We start from the raw sequence: 22,261 nt of genomic DNA on the forward strand, positions 1-22,261 counted from the left end.
AGGCCAGTTTTGCCCTTCATTCATGAACAGATTGTTTCACAAGCATGTGCTACATTATACCATAAGGCCTGACTATGTCTGGTCAGGTGTTCATATGGCCCGATTTTATCCGGCCTCTCCTTCCCTTAAAAGGCCCCCTTTCGTCGGCCTCGCCAGGGACTTTATTACTACCCATTATCATGTGTCTCTGGTTCTTCGAACCGGTCTGGGTCTGTTAGCACGCACGGCGCTTTACATTGTGTTCCCATAACACAATATGAGAGAGGGAATGAGTATTGCGTTTCTCGCCGTGCTTGTGCTTCTCAGGTATCGCTTCAGTCGATTTTTAAAACCTGATTTCTATGGCTCGACAGGTCTTTTATAGCCTCAATATGCAAATTTAGTAGACTCTTTTCGGCGGGTTTTTCTAGCAACCCTTATTGGCTCGCTCTCTCAGCCGCCTCGCCATAGGTTCCTGCAGTTGCCGCAGCACGGCCAATCAGCGCGCACCTCGCTCTGTTGTATTGCCGTGCAGCGACACTGCGTTTTACATGGACACTTGAATAAATAAAAGTTTTGCTTCATATTCTCGAGAAAAGGAGTTTTCTCATAACGCAATACTCGTTCCCTCTCTCAGGAACCGAGGTTACGAAAGTAACCGAATATGTTTGCTCATTCGGGTCATGCTGTATTGAGCAGACACGTTCAGTTTTAAATTGTTGTGTCTGTTCTCTAACTCGTTTCACATGAGAATGCCATCGACGGCCGTTTATGAACGCTATTTATTCATATTAAACAATAAACATTTAAAAAAGTGAAATATTTTAAATATTTACAGTCTACACAACAGTCTCTGTGCTCACAGCATCACAGAAATTAATATTTTTATGATTTATAAAAGATGAATCACTGTCCATCTGGAATTTTGGAGATAAAGATAAAGGTTATGATTATAATTTTTTTGTAGTATTACACCACATTGTGTGTGTATGTATATTAGCACCGTTTGTTGTTTTTCTCATAGACAGTAAAAAAAAATGGACACAGCGACCCCATAGGCTCAAGGGGGTAATCCAGCACCCGGAAAGCGTACCTTCCATAGGGGCAGCCATTGCTAACCAAGCCATCACCTGCTGTTAGCATTCCATTGACTCCCATTCATTTTGCCGTCACTTTGACTCCGAATAACTTTACATCTGAGGCGTTTAAAGACTCTATGGGCCCTATCTTGCACCCAGCGCAATTGACTTTGCACACCGACGCATGTGTCATTCCTATTTTGCACCCGCGCAAAGCGCGCTTTTCCCTCCACAGAAGCACGTCGCTAAACTAGTGAATGAACTTGCGCTCCCTGGGCGGTTCAGCGCAAAAAAGGAGGCGTGTTCCGGCGCAAACAATCCCTGGTGCTATTTTGCTGTTCCATTAAACAATTGCGCCACTGACCAGAAAAAACCTAGTCTAAAGTCAGTGGCGCGTTGCGCGTTGTTCATTATGCTATTTTAAGGGCGCATGCTTGACCATAATGTATAGCGTGCACAACGCGCATACACTTTGCTCATGTAACCTACACAGATGCAACAGTTATTTTTGCAAATCATAAATTGTTACACTAAAAAAATATTAACACATGAGATGACGGAAATCATTGTGGTGTGCCACGAAGATGTGAAAAAATAGGCATAAATCTAGCTTACAAATGATTCAGGCTAATTGTAATAATTAAGGATCAGACCTGTTTGCCCAATAGTGGCAAGACATAGCCTATATGTATATAAGGACATCTGACAAATTGGTTTGTCCGTCAAGAACCAGGAAAAAAAATCGGTGAGGGTGGACGCAGCGATGTCCTCCGCTGGCGTCAGGTCCTGAGTAGAGGCAGATCCACCTCCCGTTACACGGCGTGCCCGATTGATGCTGGCAAGCTTGGACTTTCCCCGTCTTCTGTAGCGCTTGCGGCACTGGTGCGACGTCCTGGGGATGCCAGCTGATGAAACAATTGTGGCTATTTCCTCCCACGCCTGTTTAACCGACGCTATTTTGGGTGGGTTTCTCCCATCCCCATACAACACAACTTCTCTGTCTTTCACTGCTCTTACAAGAACATCAGTCTCCTCGGCTGTGAACCGCTCCTGGCGTGCGCCTGGTAAATACGCCATAATAATAGCAATCCATAATGGAACTTGCGCACCTGCTTTTAAAGGGAATGTTGGTTGACGCTCTGATTGGTTTATTCACGTTACGCCCAAACCACACCTATGAATAATGAAGCTACTTCAGACCAACCCATTTTAGATTTGCGCCGGGCGCAAGAGCCATTTATCCCGCAGGGAAAATAGCAACAGCGCCGAGACCCGCCCATAAAGTTACTTGCGCTTCGCGCTTTGACACTTGCGTTTCAGATCGTTAAAATAGGGCCCTATAAAGGACTTTAAAGACTCATTTGTCCATTGTTTATTTCTAAACAAACACGACAATGTATAAAAGGCTCCATTACCTTGTATCTTACACTATCGCCCCGTAGAAGCCGTTTTTGTAAAAATAGGCTTACAATAGCGTCATAACCACGCGACTCCCTGTCGCATAGTAGAGAAATTACCGTATAGACAGGAGGAGAAGCTCGCAGGCAATGGAGTCTTTAAACGCCTCAGATGTAAAGTTATTCGCTGTCAAAGTGACCCCAAATAAAAGGGGGTCAATGGGATGCTAACAGCAGGTGATGGCTTGGTTAGCAATGGCTGCCTCTATGGAAGGTACGCTTTCCGGGTGCTGGATTCCCCCCTTGGTTTTTCTTGTGGTATAAGATCTGGACCCGGAAGCGCTGTCGCGTGACATCAGACTTAACAACCGGATTGCATCACCATTCACCAGTCAGAACGATGGAGCAGAGCCATTGGAAGAGTTTTTAAACGGTTCTGCGATGGAGTTTATGTATGCGTTTGAGACAGTATTCATATTATATTATACTCATATTATACAAACCAGAGTATTTATGAATGGTTATGGCAATGAATGTTACATTTGCATATTGTATGAATATGTAAACAAAGTAAAAGTGTTGAGAAGCAGCTGAGGCGCTGTCATTTTTTCATGTAGGGGATGGTGTGCTGTCATTTTTTTTATTTTACTTTATTTACCTCAGGAATGTTTACTATGCAGCTGCTCGTACTATTACATTTCACATATATATTCCCCATCTGTAAATGTTCAAAAATATTGTGATCATTTTTGGCAAAGTTATTCTGAAGCCATATTAACAGTGTTATATTAGTTTTTAAATACTTAAATCATGATTTTTTTTAAAAAAATATTTACCCCAGGACATTATTTACCTCTATAAAGACCAAGTTTTACCTTATTAAATGCATATCTTTCATGTCAAATTCTTACACTTGATCAATAAATTTAATTATAATGAGACACTATAGGTCTGTTACCACTCAAATTAAATAATTTACAATGCAAAATTACAACTGCGATTAATTATGTTATGAGATGTTTTAAATACATTTTTGAATACAAATAGGAAATGTTGGAAAAAATGCAATGACACTATTAAGCATGAATATAGGTGGCGGCACTGAGTCATTGAGTCATTCATTCAACCAATTCAAAACACTCATTCAGTAACAAAACACCACTGAGTGTTGCTTTGAGAATGTGCAATAGTTCTGTGGTGATCTTTGTTTGGAACTATTTTTGTTGGTGAAATAAAAACACTAGTCACTATTGTGTCTGAAATGTAAGTAACTTAATATTAAAGCTGCTGTCCGTAACTTTTTTTGTGTTCAAAATTTAGAGAAATATTATATAATGAGAATGTACACCATGAATCCATTTTCCAAACCATGTTTTTGCCTTACCCAGAATCACTATGGTAAGTGTTCATATTTTGACTATTTTAGACCGGTCTGGTAGAAACCTCTGTGGAGTTGCACAGTCCCTGCGTGACTCGACATAAACAGAGAGAAGTAGCTCCGGCTACAATGTTCTCCCGCAAGACGAATGCAGTTGTGTTAGTTTAATAATAATCAGGCTACTTGTCCGGTCGGGCAAGTACAATTCTCTTTTTGATCTGGACAAGCGTTAATGTTGAGCCCTGAACATAATTTTCTACATTTGACACATCACTTACTTTTTAGTGTTCTATATTTGTGAGGTGTCAGTAGTGGCCTAGGATTGGATTTTGTGGTGGGGCAACTTTTCCCTTCTAGGCTGCGGTTGGCCAGTGTGCTTGTTCCCCAGATGCACACTGTCAGCTCTTTCACAAACAAGCTGTCTTTTATATTCAGCTGTATCTGGTTCCATTTTTGACAATGTATTACTACACCTTCACCAATATTAACCTGTAAGATTAAAGGGTTAGTTCACCCAAGAATGACATTTCTGTCATTAATTTCACTTTCACTTCATTTTAAATAATCACTTTCTCGTTGAGGATAGCCAACATATACTGGATACTTTAGACCTGGATACATTAAATCGAAATTTGTTGCCCATTCTCAATGGGAAAGCACCCAAGCAACATCGCTCAACAAAATTGCCCAGCAACATTGTTCAAAAGACAGGGGCACCGCTTGAAATTTTGGGCCTTATGAAAGAATATGAGGTTGGGCCCCCTACCGCACCAAACATACAAGCCAACCTGGCTATCCAAAATCTTTGTCTGTAATTTAATAATACTGACCTATTAAGCTCTGCTTGCTCAACCCAGAATGCCCTTTGTGACATGCTGGTTTGAATAAGTAGGGCTGCCCCAAGTTTTTTCTACTAGACTAGTAGTTGTTCATTTAAGCCACTAGTCGACTAAACGCTTTTATTAATGAAGTCGTCAAAATCATTTCTGACCCACTCCATGTCTCCTGACATATTGTGATTCTTATGATGTGTCCTATCTCATGATGTTCACTTTTCATAATCAACATAGATGACATAAAAAAACATTATATTATTTAAACTTAAATATGAAACTAAATACCTTTTCTTAATGGCTAACACAAGTATAGCCTATACATTTCCTGTCAGAACGGGATTTGAGCGAACGTCGCTTTACATTTTAATGGTGAGCATGAGCGGTTCATGAGTGGAGCGTTTTGCCGGATGCAGAAATAAGCCATAATTTTGTTTTATTTGTTACTCTTTGGAAGACTGTACATTTATAATTTATATTACATTACTACTAGTAGCCTACTGTTACTACTAATAATACCGATCTCTGGGGCCCCAAATGTGCATGGGCCCTTAGGATTGTCCTAGGGACGCACCGAAATGAAAATTCTTGGCCCGAAGCAAATAATAAAAAAGCACTTGGCCGAAGCTGAACACCGAACGTGTTTTTTCTTTTTTTTTTATTATTTATTTGGCATATTTTTTCATCATTGCATAAATTAGCTTTTTTACTATTTTGTATTGCTTTTAAAATAAATTACAAAACAAAAATAAATAAATTACAAAACTACAATTTAAAATTGTTAGCATTCCAGCAGACATTATACAAACAAAGCACAATATAACTTAAAATAAATGAAAACAAAAAAAGTAAAATAAAACAAATTAAAAATAAATTGGCCATCTTATCTTTGGCCTATTATGCCTACAGGTATCATAATCAAACCATAATCAAATTTTGTTTGTTTGTTCATGACTGGTCCACCAGCTCATCCAGGTCCGACTGGTCCTGGTATTAGCTGGATTTTCTACTGGGAAACTGGCCTGTCAATCATCCTGTCACACAACCCTCCACATTTTATTTAATTTCATTTCCTAAATGCAGTAGCACATTGATCTGCAGTCGCGGGTCAATTTCATCCAGAGACTCATATTAATGTATAATGATGCATTTAAATGTTTTAATAGCCAAACGGATCTTTACAAAAAGTCCACATTGTTATTGCATATGAAATATAACACGGATTAGTTATCATATATAGTTTATCAGGTTAAAATTTGATTAGTCACTCAAACCTTTATCTAAACCTCTCACCGTCTTTCGCGCTTATCCGCCATTTTTTTTTAGTTATTTAACATATTTTACTCGTGTTTGTAGTTCCTCCTACAAAGCACAATGGGTTGTGGACAAATTTAGCCTTTAGAATCTACGTTCCATTCAACAGGGTCCCTACACAGTGTTCACTGCTCCCTACTCCCTGAGTACGGTAGGGAGAAAGTAGGGTAAGACGAGCCATTTCTTACTTATGTAGTCAAGATAAGAGAAAATTAGGCAGAAGAAAGGAAAATTCAGGATGTTTCCTATCATTTTAAATTATCAAAATACATTTATGGCAAAGGGGTCTAAAATATGACTGAAAATAAGTGTTCATGTGGCTCAATTTACCCCAGGTTAGGTTGGGTAAGTTGCACCATATGGGCGTAAACTGACCATCTATCTGAATCTAAATCAAACCCATGTGAAATGGTAAAGATAATTTCCTAACCTCTTTTAAAAACAAATTTATTTTACAAATAGTCATATTTCTTTCCTTAAAGCTATCTAATTTAATTGAAATAATGGTCATTTGAGAGCAGAGAATGCTGCTTATTTTTTAAGATTTTGATAAGCTATTTTATTTACTTGGCAGATTTTTTTATGATTCGAATTTGGCTGGGTGGTTAATAACACATTTGTCTGTGGTGTGACAAACTCAGAACACATATTTAATTTTGACTTTACAGGGACTTTAAGTTTGTCCTACTCAAACCAATTAAGTATTTTGAGTGTTAGGGTTTACAGTGTAGTTACTGTTATTGGTTTTAAGAGTGCCACACAAGCTATGGGTCGGCATTTACTTTGTAGCTTTTTGGTTTTTTACATGCAGTGCCTTTCAACTCTCTCTGTTCGTTGGCATAAAAAAAATCAATAACACACGTTAAACAATACAAAAATGCGGTTACACTTTACAATAAGGTTCATTAGTTAATATCATAAACTAAAAAAATATGTACTAGTATTAGAATAGTAAACTACTAGTATACCTAAAAGTTCACTTGTAATACATGTAGTACAAATGAGGACGTAGTTGTAAGCTAGTTTTGCTACTAAGTTTACTACTGATATATGATGTTATACTAAACATGTACACTTTAACATATACTTTTATACACTAAAGTGCAACCATGATAAAGTTGCTTGCTACTGAAAGTAGTGCATCAGTGTTGAAACCATTTATAACTCAATGATTCAATATTAACTTACTTATTTCTGATAACACAAACATATTTTAGAGACACACAGATTCCAGCTGTTATGAATGATATGTGTTTAATACAATTTATCACATAAACACACAAAGATTTCTCAAGTTCACATCCTTGTTTGAGAAAAGAAAATGGTATGTGGATTTTACTTCAAGGCGCTTTTTCCCTTGGCTGATGTAAAAGTAAGGAATACAGAAAGGAAAAGGTCCAAACATATTCAGTCCAAGAAACAATATTTGTCTTACTAAAAAAGAAAATGTAAAACATTCATTATTGATGTTTGTTAAATAAATATTTGGCACAGGCTTTTCTGAGGAGTTTACCATAGATTAAGCGGAGATTAATCGGAGCGTGGACTGATATAGTCCAGCTCTGCCTGGCCATTTTTAGGAGAAAGATTGGATCTGCTGGCAAACTTTTCCGACAAACTATTTAGACGTGCCGAAAGAGTTCTACAGAGAAAGAGACAACCAGTATGGGGAAGTCCCAGAGCAAGTGCGCAAATGAATTAAATACAAGAGACAAACTTCAATTATTCTGAAATATTTTGCCAGATGAGAAATGTATCTAAATATTATATTTTACTCTTTTAATTCCTTTTATAACTGTATCATTGTATCTCTTTTAATTCCTTTTATGTTTTAATTTTCCTTACTTTTGTTTTGTGATGTAAAGCACTTTGAATTACCATAGTGTATGAAATGTGCTATATAAATAAACTTGCCTTGCCTTGCCTATATTAACTTTGACACAAACAATTTTTCTTTTATTTACAAATTAATGAGCAAATTAATGGACAAATCCAGAAGAAGGAACAAGGCAAATCTAAAGCTGAAGGCTGGACTGGCTGCCATCAAACAGTGTCTACAATACTAACACAACAGCAAAATACAATAATTTAAAAAATAAAATAAAATAAAAAATTCACACTGGACACTCACAGCTGAATAAAGACACACAAGATGGAAAAAATACATGGACAACACGACAGGTCTTCACCTCCTCACATGCCAACAGATAAAATGGAAGAACAAATCAGCACCTCGTAAAATGAAAGGAGGTTTGTTCACAACTTCAGGGAAGACTAAACATTTTAATGCAGCCCATATCACATATGCATCCAGTTACATGCATAATAAATACTCTCAGCAAAGGGTTTCACCAACATAAAGGGTTAGTTCACCCAAAAATGAAAATTATCCCATGATTTACTCACCCTCAAGTCATCCTAGGAGTATATGACATTCTTCTTTCAGACAAATAAAAAAAAAATCCATATTTAAAACTTTATAAAGTTAAACATCTAGCTTCCACCAGATTGCTTTCTGTATTAAACTTACGGAGAAAGTATAGTGCCTCTCGCAGTTCAAAATGCTTACTCTACGTCTGACAACACTGCACACCAGTTATGCTTTTTTCCGATATGGCAGAAGCTAGATATTTTACTTTATAAAGTTTAAAATATGGATATTTTTCGCACACAAACGCATCGCTTCACTTCAGAAGGCCTTTATTAACCCCCGGAGCCGTGTGGAGCAGTTATATGATGGATGGATGCATTTTTATGGACTTATGAACGAAACAACAATTCACCAGGACTTTTTAATTATAACTCCAATTGTATTCTTCTGAAAGAAAAATGTCATGATGACTTGAGGGTGAGTAAATCATGGGATCATTTTCATTTTTGGGTGAACTAACCTTTTAATAAATAGGGTTGTGTATCGCCAAAAATCTGGCGATACAATACGAATCACGATACAGGGGTTACGATACGATATATTGTTATATACCGTATTGCAATATTGTAAGAAAGTCAATATATTGTTTTTTTTTATAGAAAGATCTAATTTAAAAGAATAAAGAACACAAACATATGCATAAAACCTGACAAGTGTTACATATCTTTGTGTCTGTCGTGTTGTTTGCATTTGTCACACGTTCCTTTGTTCTCTTTCCCGCCACTTTCTGTTACCCTCGTTAGTCTAGTTCTGTTCAGCTGTGTGTAGTTCGTTATCATCTGTATCACCTGTGCCCCTCGTTAGTCAGTCATCTGTGTTTGTATTTAAGTTCCTCTTGTTCACTGTCTTTGTCCGGTCACCGTTATGCTACCTGTTATCCTGTTCCATGATATGATCCCTGTATGTGTTTCTGTTGTTACCCTGAGTAAACAACCATTGAGATACTCCTCTGCCTCTCCTTGTCTACCTGCCTGAGCTCACCCGTAACAACAAGACATTGACTGTTTGTTTTATATTTAAAACTGTAAAGCTGTTTGCTTTAAAGCAGTCTATTGTATAAAGTGCTATTTAAAGTAGTACTGAACTGCAGAGCTGGTGTATCCATATCCACATCGCTATGATCAGATGCTTTCGTTCTGCTGCCACCTCTGTCAATTTTGTGTTTATTTTTTTTACTGAGAGGAAAACTTGCTGTATATTCTATTGAAACGCTTCTAAGCAGCGCGGATGACGTCAGGATGTTAAGCGAGCTCTCAGATTCAATGCGTTTCCCGAGTAGGCCTATTGGATTTTAAGTTAGCCTACAGGTGCTGGTCATATAGTTAGAATATCATCAAAAAGTTTATTTCACTAATTCCATTCAAGAAGTGAAACTTGTATATTATTGTGGCGGAGGTTTTTTTTTTTATTATTGTGGCGGAGGGTGGTTTTGCAAGGTCTGTAGCGGGAGAGAGAGAGCCGAGCCGAGTGGTGAGTAAGTAGGTCAAGTGCAGATGAGTAACACCTGTGTCTGATTGCAGTAATTGGCATGGATAGACTGCATATAAGCTGCAGCGGGGAGAGAGTTGGGAGTGAGAGATCTGGACTGGGACTGCAGCTCTGCCAGAGGGAGAAAGAGTGTTAAAGCTGAAACTGAGTGAAATATTGAAAATTGAGTGTTTTGATTGTTCTGAGCTGAACGCCCTCGTGCGTGCTTTATGTTTGAACCTGTTCTGAGTAATAAATTAAGTGCAGTCCCAGTCACGCCGACCCCGCCTTCTTCCTTTCCTCACCCATTTACATCGAACCTCTTCACAATTATATTAATTCATTACACACAGACTGATATATTTCAAATGTTTATTTCTTCTAATTTTGATGATTATAACTGACAACTAAGGAAAATCCCAAATTCAGTATCTCAGAAAATTAGAAAATTGTGAAAAGGTTAAATATTGAAGACACATGGTGCCACACTCTAATCAGCTAATTAACTCAAAACACCTGCAAGGCCTTTAAATGGTCTCTCAGTCTAGTTCTGTAGGCTACACAATCATGGGGAAAACTGCTGACTTGACAGTTGTCCAAAAGACGACCATTGACACCTTGCACAAGGAGGGCAAGACACAAAAGGTCATTGCAAAAGAGGCTGGCTGTTCACAGAGCTCTGTGTCCAAGCAGAGGCAAAGGGAAAGAAAAGATGTGGTAGAAAAAAGTGTACAAGCAATAGGGATAACCGCACCCTGGAGAGGATTGTGAAACAAAACCCATTCAAAAATGTGGGAGAGAGTGGACTGCAGCTGGAGTCAGTGCTTCAAGAACCACTACGCATAGACGTATGCAAGACATGGGTTTCAGCTGTCGCATTCCTTGTGTCAAGCCACTCTTGAACAACAGACAGCGTCAGAAGCATCTCGCCTGGGCTAAAGACAAAAAGGACTGGACTGCCGCTGAGTGGCCCAAAGATATGTTCTCTGATGACAGTAAATTTTGCATTTCCTTTGGAAATCGGGGTCCCAGAGTCTGGTGGAAGAGAGGAGAGGCACACAATCCACGTTGCTTGAGGTCTAGTGTAAAGTTTCCACAGTCAGTGATGGTTTGGGGTGCCATGTCATCTGCTGGTGTTGGACCACTGTGTTTTCTGAGGTCCAAGGTCAATGCAGCCGTTTTAGAGCACTTCATGCTTCCTGCTGCTCACCAACTTTATGGAGATGCAGATTTCATTTTCCAACAGGACTTGGCACCTGCACACAGTGCCATAGCAACCAGTACCTGGTTTTAGGACCATGGTATCCCTGTTCTTAATTGGTCGGCAAACTCGCCTGACCTTAACCCCATTGAAAATCTATGGGATATTGTGAAGAGAAAGATGCGATATGCCAGACCCAACAATGCAGAAGAGCTTAAGGCCACTATCAGAGCAACCTGGGCTCTCATAACACCTGAGCAGTGCCACAGACTGATCAACTTCATGCCATGCTGCATTGCTGCAGTAATTCAGGCAAAAGGAGCCCCAACTAAGTATTGAGTGCTGTACGTGCTCATACTTTTCATGTTCATACTTTTCAGTTGGCCAAGATTTCTAAAAATCCTTTCTTTGTATTGGTCTTAAGTAATATTCTAATTTTCTGAGATACTGAATTTGGGATTTCCCTTAGTTGTCAGTTATAATAATCAAAATTAAAAGAAATTAACATTTGAAATATATCAGTCTGTGTGTAATGAATGAATATAATATACAAGTTTCACTTTTTGAATGGAATTAATAAAATAATCAACTTTTTGATGATATTCTAATTATATGACCAGCACCTGTATTTTGCAAACAAAATGACTCGATTTCCATAGTGGCTTCTTTATAGCTGAAGCCAAAATAATTCCACACTTCAGATCTGTATACCGCGGGAGCGGAATAATTCTATCGTCTTGTGAGCTGGGTTTGCTAATGCAAACACTAGCGATGCACGCATCTTCACCTTGTGCTTCTCCGGCTGCGCGTCAGTTACGTTCTGAGATAACACTGCCATAGCGGTTTGGTTTCATACAGTCTGTGGTTTTAACCGAACACAAAGCCACGAATCTTGAATGTAAATAAATAAATATATAAATATCGAGACAGTGTTTTTGAGAATCGATACTGTTGGAGAGGAATGGAGACTGCTAGGCTCTGGGTCTAATTGTGAGCAGTATACAACCCTGTGTGTCAGTCAGGACACAAATAATGAGGAGACTGGGGCTTCTTTCCAAAGTGTTTTGAAGATGAAGTCTAAAAATAACAAACCATATTACATTAACACCTTTAAATAACTGTTAAAGCACTAAATATACAGAGGATGAGCAATTAAAGACAATATTACTATTGGTCTGGTCACACAAAAGACTTTGGCATTAATATATAGCCTATATATATTAATGAATCTAGATGCATAAATAAAGAATCTGATTTACCAAAATAACATCATAAAAGGCAAATAATATGCATTAATCCGTCTGAAGGGTCATTATTTAACCAATTGCAAACATACAACGTAAACTGTAACATTTAACTTCAGCAGAAATCACGTTACTTTTGTTTATTTGTCAAGCGAGCTCACGTGGATCGCTACATGTCCGTGCATGCACATCATAGAAGTACACAAAGCTCAATAATACACTTAAAACACAGTTGAAACATGGAGAAATCAAAATAAACTTACTTTATGGTTATTTACTAACACTTTGGACACCAAAACGGCAACAAACATCCAAATAACAGGCAGGAAGAAACTTCTAGGTGCCCAGCTGCCGTTCTCTAAGTAATATACAATGATAGCCTAGAAATCTAGACACACCCTAGCGGCAGAAAATGTGTTTTGCCGCGAGTGTAGTCTAGCAACTCTCGGTAGACCTGAGAGCTGGAAAAACCAAACTCTGGTCAGGCCAATCACAGCGTGTGTAGAGTCGGTGGGCGGGCTTAACATAATGACGGCACGTCACGGCAGAGTTGCGGAGGTTCTGCGTGCTACTCGTAAACAAAGAAGCTGATGAACAGCGGCCTTTTGAATCGGCTTTGGCCGCGACTCTGGAAAGCTTGGAGTTAAGCTTTATTTGAGAAAAGAATGGCACTGAAGTCATTCTTAAGAAAAGAAGATGTGTTCGAAGTTTTGCCGACAGGATACGCCAAAAGTCTATCAACTAACGTTAGCTCGGCTTCACCTTCTTCTTTGCTCTGGTTGGTTGTGGCGCTCATGGCGCTATCCAATTGGGTGCAGAGGGAATATGAAAGACAACCGTTTATCCCGCCCCTCGGATTGAGCCCTGTCAATGGTGAGTTTCCAGACCCAACATCTTGATGTGTGTCTGGCTTGTCAGGCTATTACAATGACACAGCAGGCAGCGAACGATATCAACAATGCCTCCTACTGGAAGCATCATGAATTGCACTCTACAGTAACTATCAAACTAGAAGTCCCAGGAGCCTTTTATACAGATACAGTATCGCCAATGTCGCGATATTCACGTGTATCAATATTTTCTTACACCCCTATTAATAAATCAATTAATTTTCAAGCTTATTGAAGCTGGTTTTGTTTCCAGTGTAGGTGCTGGAGAGTGTTTTCTGATGAAGGTGAATGATTCTGTTAGTGTTTAAACTATAAACATGGGTGATACCAGTCTTCTCCAGTAACAGCAACACCACCAGTAAAAAACTGACAGTATCAGTAGAGCAGACGGTCCGTGTGTGTGAGTAAAATAATGCCCATCTGGTTGAGGTAATCATGGAAACACAGTCAGTTCTATCAGATATAAGAGGATGTAAACAGACGGACAAAATAACTGATGTCAAACCAGATCAGCATTACAGTGCAAATGACAAGAAACTGCATTGTATTGTATTATATTCGGGACGGGAATTACCCTGAAGGTAGGCCTACTGTAGTATTGTATTAGTTTATATTAATAACTGGGAATTGTTTGAATGGTCTGTGGTGAAGTCAGATTTCCGTATTGAGAATTTCCACGACAGTCCCTTTCAATGTAGTATCAAAATAATATAAATAATGTTACATTGTTCTATTAGCAGCCTCGGCCCGAGTCTGATTCAAGGACGTTTCCTCCTCCTCAAAGAAATGGCATTCGGATCAGGTGGCGAGTTATCACAAGTTATCATCCTCCTGTAAGAAAACACAGATTCACAGAAGGTAAATGTAACACAAACACAAAAATACTAGAGACTTGGATTTTTTTCCCTAGACGTTTTTCTAAATATTTAAAGTCCCTGTAAAGGCAATTCTGAGATTTGTTTCTAAACACATTATAAATGTTAGAAATGTATTGCTGAAACACATTACAAAGACTGTGAACTATTAAGTACTGAATTCAGAAGTTAGACCGTTAAACAGTTTTTCACCGTTGCTGTGTTCAGGATTTTCTGGGCGGGGCTAAAACGGTGGCTCCATGACGCACTGGAGCCACCGAGCCTGGCTCCTCCCCTAACACGATCATAACTAGAGCACATTCGCAAAAGTTCGATCGCGAGTTACTGTTAGTACTGTTAGTTACTATAGTCAACAACTTACATAACAGCTTATAAAACAAAAACGACGAAGAGGTGGATTAATTTTGTGAACAGCAGCCTTGATGGAGAGCTGAGGATCATCACCGACACCTACCTCTGCAGTGACTTTACACCGGTTCGTTTTACAAACTTTCACCGGAGACAACTGGGATTCACTGATAATCCGCTGCAGAACCGACTATCCCCCGCCCAGGCTTTCATCCTCCCATCCCGCCGACATCTGGTGCGTCGTGATCATAGACGCTCGTGATCAGTGAGTGTTGTCTTGTGTGCTACTGCCGCTTTCCCGCGAGTGGGCGTGGTTTCGGCGCCGACAGCGGACACACCCCCAGCGTTTGAGAGCAGAGAATGCTGCTCATTTTTTCAGGTTTTTGATAAGCTATTTTATGTACTTCCCGCATTTTTTTATGATTCAAATTTGGCTGGGTGGTTAATAACACATTTATCTGTGGTGTGAGGAACTCAGAACACATGTTTAGTTTTGACTTTACAGGGACTTTAACTGCATCAAACTTTCATCTGTACTACAGAAATATAAATTTGAAATATTGTGATTTCAATATAACATCTAAAAGGCTTAAACTGTTGTATTGGTGTTGTGTAATAATAATAATAATAATTTGTTACATTTATATAGCGCTTTTCTAGGCACTCAAAGCGCTTTACAAATAGAAGGGGGAATCTCCTCAACCACCACCAATGTGCAGCACCACCTGGATGATGCGACGGCAGCCATATTGTGCCAGAACGCCCACCACACACCAGCTGATTGGTGGAGAGGAGACAGAGTGATGAAGCCAATCTGTATATGGGGATGATTAGGAGGCCATGATGGAGAGGGGCCAATGGGCAAATTTGGCCAGGATGCCAGGGTTACACCCCTACTCTTTTATCGAAGGACATCCTGGGATTTTTAATGACCACAGAGAGTCAGGACCTCGGTTTAACGTCTCATCCAAAGGACGGTGCTTGTTACAGTATAGTGTCCCAATCACTATACTGGGGTGTTAGGACCCACACAGACCACAGGGTGAGCACCCCTTGCTGGCCTCACTAACACCTCTACCAGCAGCTACCTGGTTTTCCCAGTTGGTCTCCCATCCAGGTACTAACCAGGCTCAGCCCTGCTTAGCTTCAGTGAGAAACCAGTCTTGGGCTGCAGGGTGATATGGCTGCTGGTTAATAAGACACTTGCTCTCTGAAAAAAAGTACAGTTTATTTGGGAGTTATTTGTGGTGCTGTTTGTTTTAACACTGTCTCACTGGTGAATATCTGCTTAGTGTTAAAAATATTTTCACAGTGTATGGCACATTTGCTTCAACTGTTTCAGTGCTTCATAAAGCCTCGGTCTGCCCATCACTACTGGCCACTGTAGAGACAGACTCCAGAAGGGAGCAGAATCTCATTGAGCCCCATGTTAAAATGCCCAACTTTACAGCAGAAAAAAACATGTTTACAGCCTGGTACACATTGTGGTTTTGGTCTATATATCTAATTTTGCCCTTCATGACAACTGTGAGGGGGTGAATTTTTTATATCTCATTCGTTTACATTATATAAAGCCTTAAAGTTCTGCATAATTAGGGACGTGGCCACTTTGAGTGACAGGTGAATAGATAAATGGCTATTCACCTGTCACTCAAAGTGGCCACTGTTAGTCTGTTAGTGCTGTCTGTTAGTCATCGTGTCACCTCAGCTCCAGCCACGTCCCACCTCTTTGCCCATTTTCTGTTATCCGGGAGTGACACGCGATGACGCAGCTCGACCCTACTTTACGTTTCAAAACTGCTCTTCAGAATCCTATGGGTGACGTCACGGACACTACGTCCATATTTTTTTTCAGTCTATGGCTACACTCAAGCTGCAACCTCCTCTTAAACTGCAATTCATCGACTGGCCACTAGATATAGGCTCCAGAAGGGAGCAGAATCTCATTGAGCACCATGTTAAAATGCCCAACATTACAGTAGAAAAAAAACATGTTTACAGCCTGGTACAAATTGTGGTTTTGGTCTATATATCTAATTTTGCCCTTCATGACAACTGTGAGGGGGGTGAATTTTTTCTCATTCATTTACATTAACGAAGAAAATCTAAAAATATATTCATACCACTGTTCTTTTGAAGTCTTTTTTGCACAGTACATCTCATATTTCTTTAAATTAGTCTATTAAATTAGTCATATATAATCCTTACAATCTGTGCTGCTGGTGGTGTATAGATCCTGCGGTGACGGTAGTAAATCCCACCAGCAGTTGCAGCAGCAGCAAACACCAGCAGAACACAAACAACTATTCCTCCTGTAGCACCTGAAGACAGACCTGTACCTGGAACACCTGAAGACAGACAACTATTATTACTAGACATCCATCCAGTATTTAAAGGTCCCATGGCATGAAATTTTCATTTTAAGAGGTTTTTCAACATTAATATGAGTTCCCCTAGCCTGAATATTGTCCCCAAGTGGCTAGAAATTGTGATCGGTGTAAACAGAGTTGTGGCTGTCTTTCTCTGCCTTTGAGAAAATGACAGCCCAGACGAGCTAATCTGGAATTTTCCTGTTATGAAGTCATAACAGGAACGGTTACCTCCCTTTCCTCCGCCCAGAGAATTTGGCACGCCCATGCTAGAACTAATCATTCTTTTGAACTGGTTCTTTTTAGTGAACCGAATCAGTTCACCAAATCGGACTGAATCGTTCTAAACGGTTCGCGTCTCCAGTCAGCGCTGATCCATAATTTACTAAAGTTACTAACTTTCTGACATGAGTGACATCCCCTCTGACTAGAAATAAACTAATAACCTGAAGTATATGCTAGTAACTACAACAGTTCACTGAACTGAGACGTGCTGAGAACTGATGAGAAGTGAACTTCGGTCCATCCGTGTCTCTCTGGCAGCAGGCTCGTGCCTGTTTGTGCCTGGTAGACCTCGTTAAACCACGCCCCCTCCGCTACAAGATCTGATACTCATTTCAAATGCAAAGATGTCAGCCAATCACAACAGTGGGCGTTTTTACTGAAGTCTCACAGCAGACACGCCTCTTGAAACAGGGCATTTAGCCACAGGGCAAACATCAGTATAGAAAAAAATGCCTTTTATTTCTAAATTATGACATTTTATGATGTAAAAATCATACTAACAATATAAGTACACATCAGGAAACATTATAAAATAATAGAAAAATGCCATGCCATGGGACCTTTAACAATAATTTTGACTGACATTCACACTTCTTTACTTTAGTCATCAGTTGTAAGATATTGTTCCCCTTCATGGGAACTCGAGCTGCGTCACCGTTTTGGGAACGCCTCTGCGTGATTGCGTCGTGAAGCACGTATGTCATCAGTCCAATAAGAGAGACGGAACGTCATAGACGGGTGACGTCATTGACCGGAAAGTATAAAGCATCCCCGGAAACACACGCCCACAGCTTCTGTTGTCTTCAGCAAGTGCTCTGTGTCATTTGTCATATTGTCAGCTCTGTGTTTTGTGTCTTGAGTTCAGACTTTCTTGTTTTTTACAAAAAGCATACACAATGACTTATCAAGAGAGAATGGCGAGTGAACAGCATTTCGTTAGATGTGTTCCTCCCTGCTCACGTTACATCACGAGCGGGGATACACATCTAATGTGCTATCTCCTATCTTAGATATGCGCATCTTGAACCGGGCCGTAGCAAAGCTCAAGTTCAAGATGCTCACACTCAAACAGATCGTGTCTCAGATCAGGTCCGAGGACTGGTTTGTAACGATAGATCTCAAAGATGCGTATTTCCACGTCTCCATCCTTCCGCATCACAGGAAGTTCCTGAGATTCGCTTTCAAGGGAGAAGCGTATCAGTATCGGGTGCTTCCCTTCGGTCTAGCTCTTTCACCCCGCACGTTCACGAAGTGTGTGGACGCTGCGTTAGTCCCCTTGCGTATGCAGGGGATTCGCATTCCCAATTACATCGACGACTGGCTGATCCTAGCACAGTCAGCTCGTCTCGCGGTTCAACATCGAGATGTTGTGCTCGCGCACATGAGGAGGCTGGGGCTGAGGCTCAACTCCAAGAAGACCGTTCTTTCTCCAGTACAGAGAATAACGTATCTAGGCGTGAGTTGGGATTCGGTCTCTATGCGGGCCCGCTTATCAGAACCTCGCATGGAGTCGATCCGCTCGGCTGTGAGAGTTTTACTTACTGTAAAACAGTTTCAGAGACTGCTGAGTCTCATGGCAGCAGTGTCCAAGATCATTCCGTGCAGCCCTTTTGTACATGAGACCGTTACAGTGGTGGCTCAAAACCAGAGGTTTTTCTCCGAGGGGAAATCCCTTTCGGGTGATTAAGGTTTCGCGGCGATGTCTCCACTCCTTGGTCATGTGGAAGGATCCTCAGTTTCTGGCCCTAGGCCCGTTACTGGGGGCACCATGCCAGCGGGAATCTCTGAGCACGGATGCCTCCCTTACGGGCTGGGGGGCGACCATGAGTGGTCGCTCGGCCCAGGGCTTATGGCAGGAGCACCAGCATTCGTGGCACATAAATTGTCTAGAAATGTTGGCAGTGTTTCAGGCTCTGAAGCACTTTCTGTCGTATCTCAGGGGCCATCATGTGCTTGTTCGCACAGACAGCACATCGGTGGTCTCCTATATCAACCATCAAGGGGGTCTGAGGTCTCGTCAGTTGTACAAACTGGCACGCCTTATTCTCCTTTGGTCCCAGGGGAAACTACTCTCAGTGAGAGCTATGTACATCCCTGGGCGGTTGAATGTGGAAGCAAACATCCTGTCGAGACAGGGGCTGAGGCCCGGGGAATGGAGACTTCACACCGAGGTGGTGGAGCTCCTTTGGGAGAAGTTCGGCAGGGCCCAAGTGGACCTGTTTGCAACACACAAGAACACCCATTGTCAACTGTGGTTCTCCCTAACGCCTCCAGCTCCTTTCGGACTGGACGCTATGGTGCAGGAGTGGCTGAGGCTACCCCTGTACGCATTTCCCCCGATCTCTCTGCTTCCGGGGGTTTTAGAGAGAGTGCGCCGGGACGGGGCCCGTCTTCTGCTAATAGCCCCATACTGGCCGGGCCGAGTATGGTTCTCGGACATTGTGTCTCTCCTCGATGGCTCTCCCCTGGAGATTCCGCTCAGGGAGGACCTTCTCTCTCAGGCGGGTGGTGTCTTCGTACACCCTCGCCCAGAGTTGTGGAAGCTGTGGGCTTGGCCTCTGAGGGGGCCCAGCTCATAAGCTCTGGTCTCTCAGCTGGGGTTGTGGAGACCATTCTACACTCTAGAGCTCCCTCCACGAGGAAACTGTACGCTCTTAAGTGGAGACTCTTCACCGTTTGCTGTAGAGAGCACCTGTGGGATCCAGTTAACTGCCCTGCAAGTGCGGTGTTGGAGTTCTTGCAGGAGAGATTCTCCGCTGGGTTAGCTCCCTCCACACTGAAGGTGTATGTGGCGGCCTTAGCTGCTTACCACACTCCTTTGGGTGGTATTTCTTTGGGGCGACACCCTTTAGTAACTCGTTTCCTCCGCGCAACCTTGAGGTTAAGACCTGTTGTGTGCACCAAGGTGCCAGCCTGGGACTTGGCCATTGTGCTTCAAGGCCTTTCCGAGGCTCCCTTTGAGCCGCTTGAGGAAGGTTCAGAGAAGTTTCTTACTCTTAAGACTATCTTTCTGCTTGCTATTTCTTCTTTGAAAAGAAATGGAGATTTACAAGCCCTTTCAGTGGCCCCCATCGTGCTTGGAATTTGTTCCCGGTATGGCCAGGGCCTTCCTGTCTCCTAGGCCGGGTTATGTTCCGAAGGTTCTCACTAATCCTGTGAGACCTATTGTTCTTCAGGCTTTCTGTCCTTCGCCCTTCATGACGTCAGACCAGGAAAGACTTAATCTGCTTTGCCCTGTTCGTGCATTAGATACTTATGTCCACTGAGCTGCCCTGTGGAGGAGATCTGAACAGTTGTTTGTGTGTTACGGGTCACCCTCGAGAGGGGGACCAGTTTCTAAGCAGAGAATGAGCAAGTGGGTGGTTGAGGCCATTTCACTTGCTTATGTGGCGGCCGGGCAGCCTTCTCCTTTGGCTGTCCGGGCCCACTCTACTAGGAGTATGGTGGCCTCTCAGGCTCTTTTGGCAGGGGCTTCCCTGCAGGATGTTTGTGATGCAGCGGGTTGGTCCTCGCCACTCACTTTCGTCAGGTTCTATGAACTAGATATTAACACTACTCCGGGGGCTCGGGTGCTCGCTTCCTATGTACACAGGCGGGCATCCAGCTCCTATGGGGGCGTGGTTAGTCTCGTTCCCAAAGCGGTGACGCAGCTCGAGTTCCCATGAAGGGGAACGTCTCGGTTACGTCTGTAACCTTAGTTCCCTGAGTAGGGAACGAGACGCTGCGTCACCCTGCCATTTGATTGATGAATCCGAACATAGTGTTTACATGAATAAAGTGATCAGGTTGATGTGTGCATTCATGCCATGTTCACACTGTCAGTCCAAATCCAACTTTTGTGCATATCCGTTTGAAATCTGAGCAGATTTAACAAGTGTTAACCTAAAAAATTATTTATTATTTTAGGTTTCAGACATTTAAGTACACATAAGCACTAGCAAAACAATATATTTATAGTTTGTAAAATACACACTGGTGTCTATGGAAGCAGCAATAACAATCCATTCAAATATAATTTGCCGATGTGTTTTATTACACATAGTATAAGGAACTATAAAGTTTACTCTATTCTTCTCCCAGTTCACAGGCCACTTACCTTCGTTCATGTATTTCAGGAGAAACTGATGAATTCACGTGATGTAGCTAAATACGACTGACAGGACCACTGTTGCCAGACGTGTGATAATTATTGTTTTTGTACGATAATTTTGACCTCTGTACAATCAATAATGAAAAAAATCCCATAATGTAAGATCATTTCAGAGTTTCATGACACTTCAAATGATGGTTGTTATAGTCATATGGCTTCTAAATTCATTGATCTAGCTGTGGATCCTACGTCTACCATCATGATTGTGAGGAGAATGTGAACGTGGTGTTCTCGGCCAATCATCATGGAGAATGACTCTCTCTCACGAGCACAAGTGAACGTTCCTGCCACGGCATTTAAGTCAGTTGTTTTCAAGCTGAGTTCGATAGTTTTGCAATAAAGTTAATAGCTTGGATGCCAACATCTGAGGTCGGGAAGTTCGGTCTAGACTTGATCCATTGTGGAGCAACTATGCTCGAAACAGAGAGGTTTGGACCAATCAAATTGTCAGGGCGGGCTTTATGCAATGATGGACATATGATCAACAGTAACGTCATCATCCACGTCACCAAAGAGCGCTTGGGTTGAATTTGTTTACTAAACGGAGAACTTGTTCATATGCATTCACCATTTATCTAAAAAATTATGATCATGCTGGTAAGTACTGTGTATCCTGAAATTATTTTTACAACAACGGCAAAGATCGTTTAAACTCATCTACTTCTACTACTTCTTCCAGAGTGCGTGCAGTTGAGTTCTGTTGACAACTATGCGTCGCTCAACATACGTCACTTACTCCGTTGCTCTGATTTGTTGTAGGTCTATCCAATTGAGTGCAGAGGCATTCAAACGCACCCTATATTCACAGCCCAATGGAGCAGTATCAGACTCATATTCTGACTAGAATCTGAGTTTGACGACGTCAGGCTATACAATATAGAAAATAAGTGCTGAAAAGGAAGGCGAAGAGTTGTTGGTATAGAATAGATAAATAAAGTTGTTGGTCTAGATAAATTGCTGTATTCTGTACGTTTGACTCGTATACGATAATTTTCTTCCAAATACGATCATTTTGAGCTTC

The 22,261-nt window shown here is 41.2% G+C and overlaps 1 protein-coding gene across 1 annotated transcript in view; it reads right to left on the minus strand.

Moving 5' to 3' along the window:
* Positions 1-12,133: 12,133 nt before the first annotated feature.
* Positions 12,134-22,261, minus strand: part of LOC307120119 (uncharacterized protein) — a 51,561-nt gene continuing 41,433 nt past the window's right edge. The window contains exons 4-5 of the mRNA XM_079806993.1: positions 16,645-16,784; positions 12,134-14,044 (exon numbers count right to left, since the gene is read on the minus strand). Coding sequence (XP_079663119.1) covers positions 14,027-14,044; positions 16,645-16,784 — 158 coding nt within the window. The 3' untranslated portion in view covers positions 12,134-14,026. The remainder of the gene's footprint in view (positions 14,045-16,644; positions 16,785-22,261) is intronic.

This window comes from Gobio gobio (assembly GCF_949357685.1).
Source record: "Gobio gobio genome assembly, chromosome: 24".
Lineage (NCBI taxonomy): Eukaryota > Metazoa > Chordata > Actinopteri > Cypriniformes > Gobionidae > Gobio > Gobio gobio.